At 37.4% G+C, this 14,972-nt stretch overlaps 1 protein-coding gene across 1 annotated transcript in view; it reads right to left on the bottom strand.

Annotated features, from left to right (window-relative positions):
- LOC150091155 (uncharacterized) overlaps positions 1-14,972 on the bottom strand; it is a 1,391,089-nt gene that overhangs the window by 103,377 nt on the left and 1,272,740 nt on the right. The window contains exons 36-37 of the mRNA XM_090374518.1: positions 6,982-7,126; positions 153-389 (exon numbers count right to left, since the gene is read on the bottom strand). Of these exons, the coding sequence (XP_090230644.1) occupies positions 153-389; positions 6,982-7,126 (382 nt within the window). The remainder of the gene's footprint in view (positions 1-152; positions 390-6,981; positions 7,127-14,972) is intronic.

The raw sequence follows: 14,972 nt of genomic DNA, 5'->3' as shown, positions 1-14,972 counted from the left end.
CCAAGCACAGTACTAAGTACTATAGGTTCTTATACCTCTCATGTTTGGGGTTTACATAAAAAAAAATAAATAAATAACACTAATCATGTCACTGTTAATAGGTATTTATATTTAGGAATCATATTAGATCAATGTCATTAAAAAATACAAACCATTCAAGCCTGGATCACCAGCCATTCCTTTAAGTCCTCCAAACCCAAGTAGCCCAGTTATTCCACTTTCTCCAATTTCACCTCTCAGACCAGGCAGTCCATCTTCACCAGGAGCTCCCATTGGGCCTCTATCTCCAGGGGGCCCCAAAATTCCTTGAATTCCAGTATTTCCTTTTGGTCCTGCCAACAGTAGCGATTCACTCACTTCAGCTGGTTCACCCACATCACCTTTGTTTCCTGATAACGAAAAAGTTGTCTTGTTATCATGAACGTAACCAGTTAAATAGAAATTTATATCCTGGTCTTATTTGAAATAAATGAATACTATAATTTTTTTTTTTTTTAAATCTAAAAATTAATGAAGAAATAATGAAAATTATCTGAATTATTATACACACTACTAAGTCTAAAGGGCACTTACTAGAAATAACCTGTCAATGAAAACAGTTTTTTTTCCTCAAATATCTTTATTTTATGAAGGTAAAATAATATAAATTATTAATGTATGTTATTTTATCTTGGGATTTATATTATTTTTCCTTCAAAGATTCACAGCTTATGATGTGAACCTCCCACATAATAGTATAGTCCCCCTCTTAGTGTTGAAAATTTGGTTGTAACAATAGGCATTCTGAAATACAACACAATTCCACAAAGTTTTTTTATTATGCTGAAGATGGTGTAAGAGCTTATAAATTCCTAAAATAAAAAGCTTACTGCATGGACTTATTAACCTGGCAGAAGATGAACCTATAATCATAGCAAAAACAGTTGTATATTGTCTTGATTAGTGCCCAACTTTTTTTTTTTTCTGAAAAAAAAAAAAAAAAAAAAGAAGTTTTTGTTTTCTTCTATTCTGCTTGAAAAACATCAATGCTTCAGCTTTCACTATTGGATTATAATATTTAAAATTACCTTATTCAATGTAATTTTAAAAATTTTATTTTATGAATAATTTAAAACTTTTTTTTACACATTTTCAATCAAATAAAACTTTTATTAGACCATTTAGGGTTGAACAGAATGATCTATATGGATTGCATGTGTGGGCTCTGGAGAGTGCATACATTGATCAACATTTTGGAAGTCATTTCAAATACCATATCGAATTATATAGGAAATGCTTTAAAATTTTTCTAGTGCATGCTATTTTCTCTTTTTGCCCTTCAAGCTAATAGACACGATTTTAATAGATAGAAATATGAAAATAGTTTTGAAATTCAGATGAAGAAACTGCACCTATTGCCGTTAATGTCATATTGGGGCTTACAATGCTAAAACAATATTGCTTCAATTAACAATTAATAAAATAAAATAAAAACCAAGAGTTTTTATTTTATTTTAACCCATTCAGGGCCTTATACACCTCAATCAGATCACCGCGCAGGTGCCTAGTCTCCAGCCACTGCAATTTGCAGAACTTAAGCCTCTCTCGGTAAGAGGATCCCTTCATTTCTCTCACCAATCTTGTTGCCCTTCTCTGTACACGCTCAAGAAAATTGACATCCTTCCTAAAATGAGGCCTCCAAGACCTGTATGCAGTACTCAAGGCATGGCCTGACCATGTCTTATACAGAGGGACAATCACCTCCTTTTTCCTGCTAGCAAAATTCCTATATATCATTGACAAAACCCCATGACCTGCCCTGGCAACCTGTCTGCATTGCTCAGAAAACTTCATATCTGACTGCACAGTTACTCCCAGGTCTTTTTCATTTTCTACCACCTTAAATGTAGTACCACACAGTTGGTACATTTCTCTGGAGTTACTTCTACCCATATGCAGTACTTTGCATTTGTCAAGGTTAAACTTCAGTTGCCACTTCTTAGCCCATCTGCCCAAATTATCTAGATCCTGTTGCAGTAGCACACTGCCATTACTATCATTAACAACCCTGCCAACCTTTGTATCATCTGCAAACTTCGACACTAAGCCTGATATACCTTCATCAATATCATTGATAAATATACAAAACAACAGAGGACCCAACACCAAACCCTGTGGGACTCCACTAATAACATTAGTCCACGAAGAGCAGCACCCATTGATTACCACCCTCTGTCTTCTCCCACTCAACCATTTTTTTATCCATTGCAGCAACTTACCCTTAATACCATTCTGCTCCAATTTGTACAGTATTCTTCCATGCGCAACAGTGTCAAAAGCTTTCCTGAAATCCAAGTATATGATATCAAAATTATTTTTTGCATCCAATTCCTTTGTAACCACATCATATTAACTTGCTCATCACCTATATTTCAAATTTTGAGGAACAAATAAAATAGAGAGGTGAATGAAGAAAATGAATTTACAAAAACATTCAGTAGCCCATATCTTTCTAACTTTGCATTTTGCATTGCATTTTCAAGTCCAAACCAGTGCCTCGCTCCACCACAGATCTCGAGGACACTTTCCATGATTTCATGGAGTTGACGACTGCCAGGTGCGAGCAGATATCATGGCAAAAGTCAGCCCAATATGCTATTAGGTGAGGGTCATAATGTTTTGGCTCATTAGTGTACACTGGTGTTCAAAGAAAGTCACCTAGAAATTTCACATTTCTAACCCTTTTTCATGATGGTATGTTTCATTAATGACCAGCATCACAAACAGATATATAAACAAAAGATATTTATTAATAGGTAAGGCAAAGCTAAGTAATATTTGACAGGTGCTCTCAAAATCTTCTTTACCAAAATACTTTACCAAAACTGTTGTTTTGGTAAAGACGATTATGGCTGAAATGTTTTCTTCACTGACATAAGAAAGGCACCTGGGGTGGATGGGATCTATCCAGTTATTTTAAAGGAGGCGGCAAAGCAACTAAGCAAACCCTTAGCCATAATTATGAGAGCATCCTTGGACTCAGGGGAGGTTCCCACGGACTGGAGATGTGCAAATGTGTCCCCAATTCACAAAGGTGGATCGAAGGGTGACACGAGTAATTACAGACCAGTTAGTTTAACTTCTGTTCCGGGTAAAATAATGGAGTCGCTGGTTAAAGATGCATTGCAGGGTCATCTAGACAAGACTGCAGCAATAATTCAAACACAGCATGGGTTTGTTAAGGGAAAGTCTTGTCTGACAAATTTGATTGGTTATTATGATGTGGTCACAAAGGAACTGGATGCAAAAAATAATTTTGATATCATATACTTGGATTTCAGGAAAGCTTTTGACACTGTTGCACATGGAAGACTACTGTACAAATTGGAGCAGAATGGTATTAAGGGTAAGTTGCTACAATGGATAAAAGGATGGTTAAGTGGGAGAAGACAGAGGGTGGTAATCAATGGGTGCTGCTCTTCGTGGACTAATGTTATTAGTGGAGTCCCACAGGGTTCGGTGTTGGGTCCACTGTTGTTTTGTGTATTTATCAATGATATTGATGAAGATATATCAGGCTTAATGTCGAAGTTTGCAGATGACACAAAGGTTGGGAGGGTTGTTAATGACAGTAATGGCAGTGTGCTACTGCAACAGGATCTAGATAATTTGGGCAGATGGGCTAAGAAGTGGCAACTGAAGTTCAACCTTGACAAATGCAAAGTACTGCATATGGGTAGAAGTAACCCCAGAGAAACGTACCAACTGTGTGGTACTACACTTAAGGTGGTAGAAAATGAAAAAGACCTGGGAGTAATTGTGCAGTCAGATATGAAGTTTTCTGAGCAGTGCAGACAGGCTGCTAGGGCAGGTCATGGGGTTTTGTCAATGATATATAGGAATTTTGCTAGCAGGGAAAAGGAGGTGATTGTCCCTCCGTATAAGGCAATGGTCAGGCCACGCCTTGAGTACTGCGTACAGGTCTGGAGGCCTCATTTTAGGAAGGATGTAGATTTGCTTGAGCGTGTACAGAGAAGAGCAACACGATTGGTGAGGGGAATGAAGGGATTCTCTTACCAAGAGAGGCTTAAGTTCTGCAAATTGCAGTGGCTGGAGACTAGGCACCTGCGCGGTGATCTGATTGAGGTCTATAAGGCCTTGAATGGGTTGAGCATGCTGAATTCTGATGGGATCCTTCCACTTGTTCAGATTACCAACCTACGGGGGACATAAGTTCAAATTAAGAAAGGACAGATGTAGAATAGATGTGCAGAAATTTGCCTTTAGCCAGCGGGTGGTTAATTGCTGGAACAAACTTCCATCTGTTGTTGTGGAAGTTGATAGGTTAAATAAATTTAAGGAGGAACTGGACAGGCATTTGGAGGGAATGGTGTGATTTTTTTTTTTTTTTTTTTTTTTTGGCTGATGCTGCATAAGCTCCTACACTTGCTTTCTTGCATCATGTGCCACTACTACTACTACTACTACTACTACTAAATCTGGAATGTTCCCCTGTATAAGAAGTTCCATATGAAAATCGGGAGATGACCCCGAAGTCCGTGGCGATGTAAATCACAGAATATTCCATACTTCCATGTGGAATCATAGGCCTTACTGATGTCAAAGCAAGCTGTTACATGGTGTTCTGATCTAAGAAATGCATTTCGAATGGAATTCTCTAGTTTTACTAGTATATCTAGTGTTGATCTGTTTTGTTGAATATTGAATTGTGCAGAATGTAGGAGATGAAAATTTCAAAGTACCACATCAGTTGATGGTTCACCATCTTTTCGAGAATTTTGCAAAGGCAACTGGTTAGCATACAGTTCTGCAGTAAAAGTGTGAAGGGAGCTGCTGAAATATCATAATTTTTGTAGAACTATAGCTACACCAACTTTACTGTCTGTCTTGGAACCATCAGTATAAATTTGAGTGAAACTAGACAATTAGAGAAACGAGAGAGGTGATAAAGGATGTAAACAAACAAAAAGAATGTAGAGGCGATAAAGGATGTAAACAAAACCTTAGCCATAATTATGAGAGCATCTCTTTAGATTAAGGGGAATTCCCTATGGACTGGAGATGTGTGAATGTGTCCCCAATTCAGGTAGGGGAATCAAAAGTTTATGCGAATAGTTACTGACCCTTTGGCTTAACTTCTGTTAGAGGGAAAATAAATAAAGTCACTGGTTAAAGGCACGATGCAGGACCATCTATACAGTGGCCACTGTGTGAATTTGTTAAGGGAGGAGATCTTGTCTGACCACTCTGATTGAATACTACTATGAACCAGCCTCCGTAGCCGAGTGGGCAGGAGCTGGAATGCAGTAGCACACGCTCTTTGAGTAGACTGGGGTTCAAGCCACTGACTGCTGAATACGGTCGATCTGTCAACCCGCATTGGACCAGCATGGCAGATTATGGTCCATCTCCCTCAGCATGAATTGTTGAGGAGGCTTCCATCCTGCAGTGGGTTGCAGCCATTCAATTGATAATGGCTGCACTTTACTTTTTTTTTTTTTTTTTTTTATGCAGTATAAAAGGAAGTGGATGCAAAAAATAATTCTGAGATCACATATTTGGATTTCAGAAAAAATTTTGATACCGTTGTACATAAAAGACTTCAGTGTACACTCAGGAAATGTGGTATTAAGGGCAAGTTACTGCTCTGAATAAAGGGATGGTTGAGTGGGAGAAGGAGAAGACGGAGTGATTATTAATGGACATTGCTCTTCATGGATTAATTTTATTAGTGGAGTCTCCTGCAGGGTTCTGTGCTGGGCCCATTGTTGCTTTTATATTTATCAATGATACTGATGAAGATATATCAGGCATAATTTTTAAGTTTTCAGATGATGCAAAGGTTGGCAGAATGATTAATGACAGTAATCAATATAAGCTACTGTAACAATATCTAAAAAAATTAAGCGGACAGGCTGAGAAATGGCATTTAAAGTTTAACATTGACAGCTTTTGAAGTACTTCCTATGGGTAGCAGTAATCCTAGATTAATGTACCAAGAAGTTCATTGACAAAACTCCATGGGCTCTCCTGTCAGCTCAGAACTTTGCTAGCAAGTATAAGGAAGTAATTATCCCATTGTACAAGACAAAGCTTCGGGTGGATCTTGAGAACTGTATACAGGCCTGAGGCCTGATTTTAGGAAGGATATATATCTGTGGGAATGGTGCACAGAAGGACAATGAGATTGAAGAGAATAAAGGGTGGTTTTACCAAGAAAGGCTTTAGTTCTGCAAATTGCATCATCTGCAGACTAGGCACCTGCAAAGTGATCTGATGAGGTGTTTAAGGCTTTGAAGGGATCGAGGAATCTAAATGCTGATGGAAGCTTTCCTCTTGCTAAGATCACACACATTAGTGAGCATAAATACAAACTGACGAAGGGTGCTTGCAGGACAAATGTGTGCAAGTTTGCCTTCAGCCAGTTGATTGTTGGAACTTCCACCTGTTGTTGTAGGTATTTTGAATAAATTCCAGGAAGAACTGGACAAATTATTGGAAGGGATAGACAGGTGATGTGGAAGGTTTTTTTTTTTTTTTTGTGATGCTTTCTTGCATTATTTTCCACTAGTAATAGTAAAATGAAGAAAATGAGGAAAATTAGTGACACGAGTACTAAACAGAATATATCCATTCATTTCCTCTCATTATTATAAAAAAAAGGGGGCGATGGAGTAAGAAAGGAGGTAGTGGGGTACAACAATGTTCCATAATTAACTAGAGAAATTATAATGTGACATTACTGACAACTTTATTTTTCTGCTTCAATTTAACTATGTTATTCAAAAATTTCTATTAGACAGAAACAAAATTTGCTATGCAGGTAATCAAATATGGGCCAGCGCATATATGTCAATGTCATATGTGTATTATTTTAACTTTGCCCTTTCTGCTTTCCATTCCCAAAGTACATCAGTATAGTTCTACAGCAGCAAAAAAAAAAAAAAAAAACCCAGTCCACATGGTGTATTAAGCAGTTACCTTTAGGTCCAGAAAATCCTAAAAATCCAACAGACCCAAATGTTCCACGTGAACCTCTTTCACCTTTTACACCATGGAGTCCAGGCAGACCAAAATCTCCCCGTTCACCTTTCATACCTTGTAAACCAGGTAATCCATTACTACCCTGAGAAGTAAAATAACAAAATCAGATATGAGTAAATAGTTTATTAATACAAATTACATGCGACTAGTCATTTTAATGAGATCACATTTGACGTTACTAATAAATTTAGATTAAGGGGATACACATAAAACATTGTGTATACAATATAATGTGAACTGTGTTAATTCTCAGTTACAGTAATGGTGTTATTACTGTAAAATATCAACCACATTAATTGTTTATTCAAAATTAGAGGATATAACTCTCTCTCTCTCTCTCTCTGAAAATCAACAGTTTTTTGCATGTATAATTTTGTGAAAACATTACTGACCAGTGCACTACTGGCATTCTTGCAGCTGATTTTGCAGACTGGTGGTAGTGGTGTACACATCATGGTGTTAGTCCAAAAAGAAATATATATAAACACACACAATACACACTTTTTATTTATTTTTAAAACATAATAAATTAATAACAATGGAAATTTTCAATATATATACATATATATTTATGTTATATATAATACATATGTAAAGACAAATGTATATTATCAGTCTGTTGGGTAGGGGTGCTGACCTATCAAGTGTAATTATCATGGAAAACATTGAGAATGCCTACAAGGTAAAAGCAGATTATCTGAAATTAAATGAAATTAAGATTAACATAAAAATAATAATGATAACAATGATGGTACCTAAAGCAGTGGGTCCTAGGACTTTAACTACTTCCCCACAGGGTCAGCAGCCAAAACTGTAGGAGTCACTGCAATAAGCAGGGTCTCTGTTTCTGTTATGATGTATACGCATGAAACGTATACATCATAGCCGACCCAACAGACACCAAAAGAAAGGAATAAAATTCAAGCATAAATAAAAATAAATAAAGTAGAGTTAAAAAGCTAAAATAATGCCAATTAAATCTTGTTAAAGGAAAAATGAATGAAAGTTTGAATTCAAAAAGAAGGCATAATTCAGTATGAAGTTTTAAACAAAGTAACTTAAGATAAAAGCATAAAGTTAGGTTTATGACAACTTACTGTGTGCTTAGACCGGAATCAGTGAAATTAGCTCACTGTGGTGAATACAGAGCTACATCAGACACGAAAGATGAAAGCCGAGAGTTCTACATACAGTATATTTATATCTGTTGAAGTAACCCCGAGTGAGGTGTGTGTGGGGGGGGGAGGTGTGAAATCGTCAAAGTGAACTGTACCCGTGTGGTAGGGAAGTAAGCAATTAAACAAATGAGGCAAAATGCCAGCAAAGGAAGAATCAATGACTAACAAGGTAGTGTAGAAAATACACTAAACTTTGTTTAAAAAGAAAAAAAGGAGCGATAGCATCTCGACATTGCTATTCCTCTGCTATCGCTCCTTTTTTGTATTTAGTGGGTTTTAAATTTAAAAGAGAGGAGTGTTTAATAAAAATCTTTTATCTCTTTTATACATACACACACACACACATATATATAAAGACAACAATATCGTGTTCTCTGTTTCTAACATAGAGTACATGCCATGGCAAAATAGCATTACATCCAAATGTGGTATTGGGAAAAAAAAAATTTTAAGCAATATATTATAAGCAAAAAATATAAGGTATAAGGGAGGATGCCAGCATGCAATTTAATCTTGACAAGACGTAGGACCAAAAAATAGTTATAAAATGAATAATGAAACTACAGTTAGCTAAAGCTAAAACAAAAATGAACAAAGACAAACCGATGTTAGGAGTAAACAAAGACTATTGTTGAGAGTAGACAAAGGTTAATGGTAGAAATGTATACAAATATATAAAACCTGTTTATAAGCAATATTATAGCCATTTAGCTAACTGGAGGTGAAATTAAGTAGGCAATTAGGGTAGAAATAGACACTCCTGCACTCGTATTACACTAATAGCACATTGTGTGGAAAAATGACAGTTTTAGGAAAGTGAACAGCATATGAATGAAGAAAATTCAGTTGGATCGATCGCAGGTTATCCAGGAGGCCAAATTCCAGTCTGTGCTAGAGATGGCCCTGGACATATAAGAGTAATAATTTGAATGTAGCTGGAAGCTAAAGAACGATAACCACCAATTAACATAGTATCTCGTTGAAGATAAAATGTGTACAACAAAGGAAATAAAGCAAAATGGATGATTAAGACTAACTATATGTACCAAGGAAATAAAGCAAAATTAAGACTAACTAAATGTGAACTCACCCAATACAACACAATCATACCGATACACGTGATCAAATAAGATAAGATCAGTATAGGAATGAAGGTAAACTGTTATATGATATGTGCATACTAGCGAAGTCCATGCCTAAAAATTGAAAAAATTTCAAAGTTAATAAGAAATAATTTAGAAAGGTGCCCAAGTAAGTGCTTTGGCTGTATTGTGTGAAAAATCACATTGCAAAAATGATATACCTAAAAGAGAAAAAATATACCTAAAAAATAAATAAAAATAACAATAAAAATATAGAGGACACCGAGAAGATTAGAATTAGTAGAGGCATATAATGCAAGAAAGCAAACTGACATAGTACACCAACCAAAAAAAAAAAAAAAAAAAAACCTTCCCATTACACCTATCGAATCACTCCAAATGTTTGTCTAATTCTGCCTTGAATTTATTTGAGCTATCAACTTCTAGAACAGATGGAAGTTTGTCCCAACTATCAATCACCCACTGGCTAAAGGCAAATTTCCGCACATCTATTCTACAATTGTCTTTCCTCAATTCAAATTTATGTCCCTTCATATGAGTAATCCGAGTAAGAGGAAGAATCCCATCAGCACCTTGCTCAACAGCAACCATTTGTTCAATTCACCAATCTCGTTTCCCTTCTTTGTACTTGTTGGCGCCTCCGTAGCCAGGTGGGCAGGAACAACAGTGCTTAGCACACGCTTCTTGATTAGACCGGGGGTTCGAGCCCATGAGCCACCAAATATGGAGGATGTGGAAAGGTCAGGGAATGACCGCCGCATATCCCCGGAGCAATATGGCCTTAGTTGCTAATGCTCCTAAAAACCAAAACAACATCTGTACTTGTTACAGCAGCTCTACATCCTTCCTAAAATGAGGCCTCCAGAATTGTATGCAGTACTGAAGGTGTGGCCTAACCATTGCCTTATACAAGGGGACAATCACCTCCTTATTCTTTTTTTTTTTTTTTTTGATTTGGTAGTTGTTGGCGCATCGGCTTCTGTGGCCATATTGCACCTCCCAAGGTTTTTGCAGTACTTTGATCCAAGCCCGAGGCGGGAATCGAACCCGCGACCTTTGGGTTGCCGGGCAGGTACTTTACCCACTCGGCTAGCCCGGTCGGCTACCTCCTTATTCATGCTAGCAAAATTCCTGTATATCAAATACAAAAGACACCATGAGCTACTCTTGCAGCCTGTCTGCACTGCTGGGACGTCTTCTCTTCTCAACTGTCGCTCAGACGTGTTTTTCTTAGTCTCCCAGGATTTATCTTTTTCAGTGTTTTCTAGGCCACCCCCACCTTTGTAAAAGTATGTCCCCATAACAAAGAAATTATGGTGAGTGTACTCATAACTTTCTTGGCTCTGTGAGTGAAGGGATAGCGCTCTGCTCCTCATCCTTAGTTTGCATTTTTTATTGAAATTATCGCTATTGATAACATTGAACAATGGCTGACACTTAACGTTGTTGTTTCCCTTCACTTACAGAAATTTTTTCTGCTTTGGCCTTTGACCCTCAAGCTTGGGGTTGTTAAAGGTCTTGACACCATTCTGGAACTCTAGGGTGGCTGATTGTTGCACTGGGGTACTGAAGATTAATTTGTTTTGTGCAAATAGCCAGCAATTACCATGATTTATATTTTTTCAGCTCTTGCCTACCAAATAAATTGGAATAATACTGGCAGCCATACTGTCTTCCCCATTCTCTTTGACCAATAGGTTTAAAGGTCATTGAGTTTTGGCGGACTTTTGTTTGCTGTAAGTCACCATTTTGTGTTTGCATGGCTGCCTCCATATGGGAGTCGCCATTTTGTGGTGTAGCTATAACCTATAGCGTTTTTGTATATTGAGTTATTACAGACTGTTGGTAATACCATTTTAGCTTGTTATACTATCTTTGGTGCAGATTATTGGCTGCACTGTTATATAAACATTATCATTGACTATAATATATTTGTTTTGGTAACCAATAGTTACCTTGAAAATATTGTGTATACTTGAATTGCCATTATTATCACTATGTCTTTTAAATTTTGTAACTTTTGTTTGGGTGCTCCTAATATTTTGCCCTTTAGTATACTTTCTTCTCATGCCCTATAGACCCCCTCCATAAAGTTTTGGGGGTTTTGGCTTATTAGGGACTGAGATATAAGCATAATTGTCTTGTTTGCTCAAACCTGCCTTCAATATTATTTTTGGGCTGGTTTGGGCTGTTATTTTTTAAACTTAAATCGCCCTTTTCTCGATACCTATTGGGCGGATCCTGCTCATTTTTGGTGTGGTAATTCAGAATAAAAATACTTATTTTTGTGAATTTTTTGAACGCCCCTGGTGAGTAGAAACAGAACTATTCATTATCAAACTTTAGGTACAATTACATTCCAAATGGATAGCTCCACCAGCTCAAGTACTTCTCGTGATGATAATACAGGTAAGTGTCCCCAACTATTGAACATTTCAGTGTTGGACAGTTCTCTTACACAGAAGTTTGGACCCATTGGTTCGATTCTTACCAGTACTCCTTCTAAAGTTGAAGGCCCTCTGGCTTTGAATGAGTCTCAGTCTAAGAGTCTCAAGAACTTGATTGTGGACATTAGTAATCCTTCTGAATTGATTTCAGCCTTTAACTTCTATAAGAATCAGTTTTCTGAAGTTTCACATTCGTATAAGGGCATTCCATCTAAGTTTATTACATCATCTTGGCAACTTTGGAATGGTGTGGAGGAGATAATTCAGAAGTTGGCCTTTGCTTTGGAGGAACAGAAGAAATTTTTCAACGACTTCGCTGCCAAAGACGTTGAGACGACTTCAAAGCTTAAGGAGGAGATTGCTTCTTTGCAGGTTGCAGCTACAGATAATATTTATTTGAAGGAACTATTAACATCAAAGGATTTCCAAATCACAGAACTTCGTACAAAACTTGCAACTGTGGAAGACTTCTTGACTAAATTTGAGGATGTTTCTGCCAGCTTGCTGGCTAAAGATAACCAATTGAAGGATATCCAAATAAAATTGGATACGCTGACGCAGCAATTGGATGAAATCTCCAAACCCTTGTCTGTTTCCTCAGACCCCTCGACAGCATCCACGTTTGCTACAGTAACTACTACTAATTTAAGACCTCAAACTGGTCCAGCTCTAGCCCCTCCACCTTCGGGTGCTCAATCGAAACACGTTCTCTTCGTCAAAGCTGGCGTAAACAGTACGGTAACGTCAAGCGAAGATGTAAAACAACTCCTTTCTTCGGATTTTAAGCAAGAGTTAAAGAAGGTTAAGATTAAATCAGTGCGAAAGCTAAGGGAGAAAGGGATAGTAATAGAGACTGCTACTGAGAATGATCTCCGTACTTTGGAGAATTGTGGTAAATTTGCGGACTGCGATCTTCACATAGAACATCCTAAGAAGTTAAACCCAACCTTGGTAGTTTTTGACATCCCTGGGGATTCCTCAGATGAGGACTTTTTGGATGACTTGTTTGAGAAAAATCTCTGTAATAAAATTGATAAAAAGGATTTTGAAACAAATACTAAAGTAAGATTCAGGTTTGGCTCGAAAAATAAAAATACTTGTCATTTAGTTTTCGAGGTTTCCCCGAAAATGAGACACTGCTTATTGAGTTCGGATTGTAGAGTTTTCTTGGGCTGGACAGCCCACAGTGTAAAGGACTTTACCATTGTTTCGCGCTGTTTTCGTTGTTTAGGATATGGTCATTCCGCAAAAACTTGTCAACAAACTGCTAATGTATGTGGTCACTGCGGTGATCAAGGTCACCAATTTGACAATTGTACTAAGAAAGACTCCCCCCCCTTGCTGCGTTAACTGTAAGGTGAGGAGAAAGGATAGTAAACACTCTTATAGGGATCTTAGCTGCCCGGAATTTATTCGAGCACAGGAGCTGATTCGCTCAAAAACTAATTTTCAATAGAATCCTCCATTCTTCTTTTAGTCCTTCGCTAAAAGTTATACAACTCAATTGTCAGAGGTCAGCTTCGGTTACTAATGACTTAGCAAAAATTGCAATTGATAAAAAGATTTCGTTTATGGGTTTACAAGAATTATATTCAGTAAAGGGTTTGGTTAAAGGCTTTCCTTTTTCGTTTCGAATAGTCTCTTCTCATATACAGCATATTGGTACTGGGGGGAATGCCAGGGCTATGGTTTGGGCAGCCCTGGTGGTGGCTGACCCCTCATTGGTTGTTACTAAAATTAATACCTTGTGTTCTAATTTTGCTGCCTGCGCCTGCATAGAGGGTCCGTTTGAAAAGTTTTATGCTATATCATTGTACATGCGTTGTTCACAAGGTGTACAGCCAATTGAGCCTTTTTTAATCTATCTGGACCACGTATTATCGCATTTAGCTGGTGAAAAACTACTAATTATGACAGATTCTAATTCTTCTTCGTCGCTCTGGTCTTCTTTTCCTCCAAATCTTAAGGGTGAGTTGTTTGAGGAGTTAATTTTTTCTAAAGGTTTAACGGTTTGGAACATTCCGTATTCACCTCCAACTTTTGTTTCTGCTTCCGGACAGTCCAGTGTTGATGTAACTCTTACCAACAGAGCCTTTGGCAGTAACATTCATTCTTGGTCGGTTCAGCCCACGTGGTCCGGTAGTGACCATAATGCCATTGTATTCCACATTAAATTTAACGTTTCCTTGGGCCCTTCCAGACACACAGCTGATTTTCCCAGATATAGAACAGTTAATATAGATTGGTCACTTTTTGATGCAAAATTTTTGGATACTTTTACTCCTACCTGTATTGCTTTTCTGAATTCTCTGGACACTAATTCCCATCTTGAAGAATTTATGAAGTTATTCTCTTTTGTTTGTGACTCTACATTGCAGAAATGTTCTCGTTCCCCTTCTTCCGTCCCTTGGTGGACGTCTGAGCTCTCGAACCTGAGAAAAGCTTTTAGCTCTGTAAGGCGAAAATTTCAAAGGGCTAAGCGTTCACACAGACCCCAGGCGGAAATACAGACTTTTTACGAACAGTATAAAACATCAAGGAGAACTTATTTCAATACTATATATAAATGTAAGAGAAAAGCTTGGGATGATCTAATTTCAAAAAACTTAAATTCTGACCCTTGGGGTTTTGTGTTCAAACTGGTTACTGAGAAGATTCACCCTGGTCTGATCCATTCTTCAATCCTAAAACCAGATCTCACGGAAACTCTTTCTTGGAAGGAATCCATCACTCTCATTTTACAAGAAATAATAAAGGATGATATCACCGTTCCTGAGAGTCCTTTGCAGACTTCCTTAAGATTGAATCATCTTTGTTACTCTGCTTCAAGTGTTGAGGAACCTTTTTCCATTTTTGAAATCGACAACTCCATCAGTTCACTTAATTCGGGCAAATGTCCCGGTCTGGACTTGATGGAGGTGTCCATACTGAAGCGAATCTGGAAGCTTTGCCCGACTTGCATTAGTGACTTATTGAATTCTTGTTTGGCTGGTGGTTGTTTTCCTGATTCTTGGAAGGTAGCAAATTTGAAAATATTATTAAAACATCAAGACAAACCGGCAAATATGGTTACTTCATATAGGCCTATTGCTTTACTTCCTGCTTTAAGCAAAGTACTAGAAAAATTAATCTCACTTCGTTTTCAGATTTATTATAACAATCATTCTCTTTCGGCACGTAATCAATTTGGCTTTCGGAAA

Source organism: Mastigoproctus giganteus, chromosome 1 (assembly GCF_048544385.1).
Source record: "Mastigoproctus giganteus isolate SK-2022 chromosome 1, ASM4854438v1, whole genome shotgun sequence".
Lineage (NCBI taxonomy): Eukaryota > Metazoa > Arthropoda > Arachnida > Uropygi > Thelyphonidae > Mastigoproctus > Mastigoproctus giganteus.
Note: the sequence above shows the minus strand (reverse complement) of the source record. Positions and strands in the feature narration are given on the sequence as shown.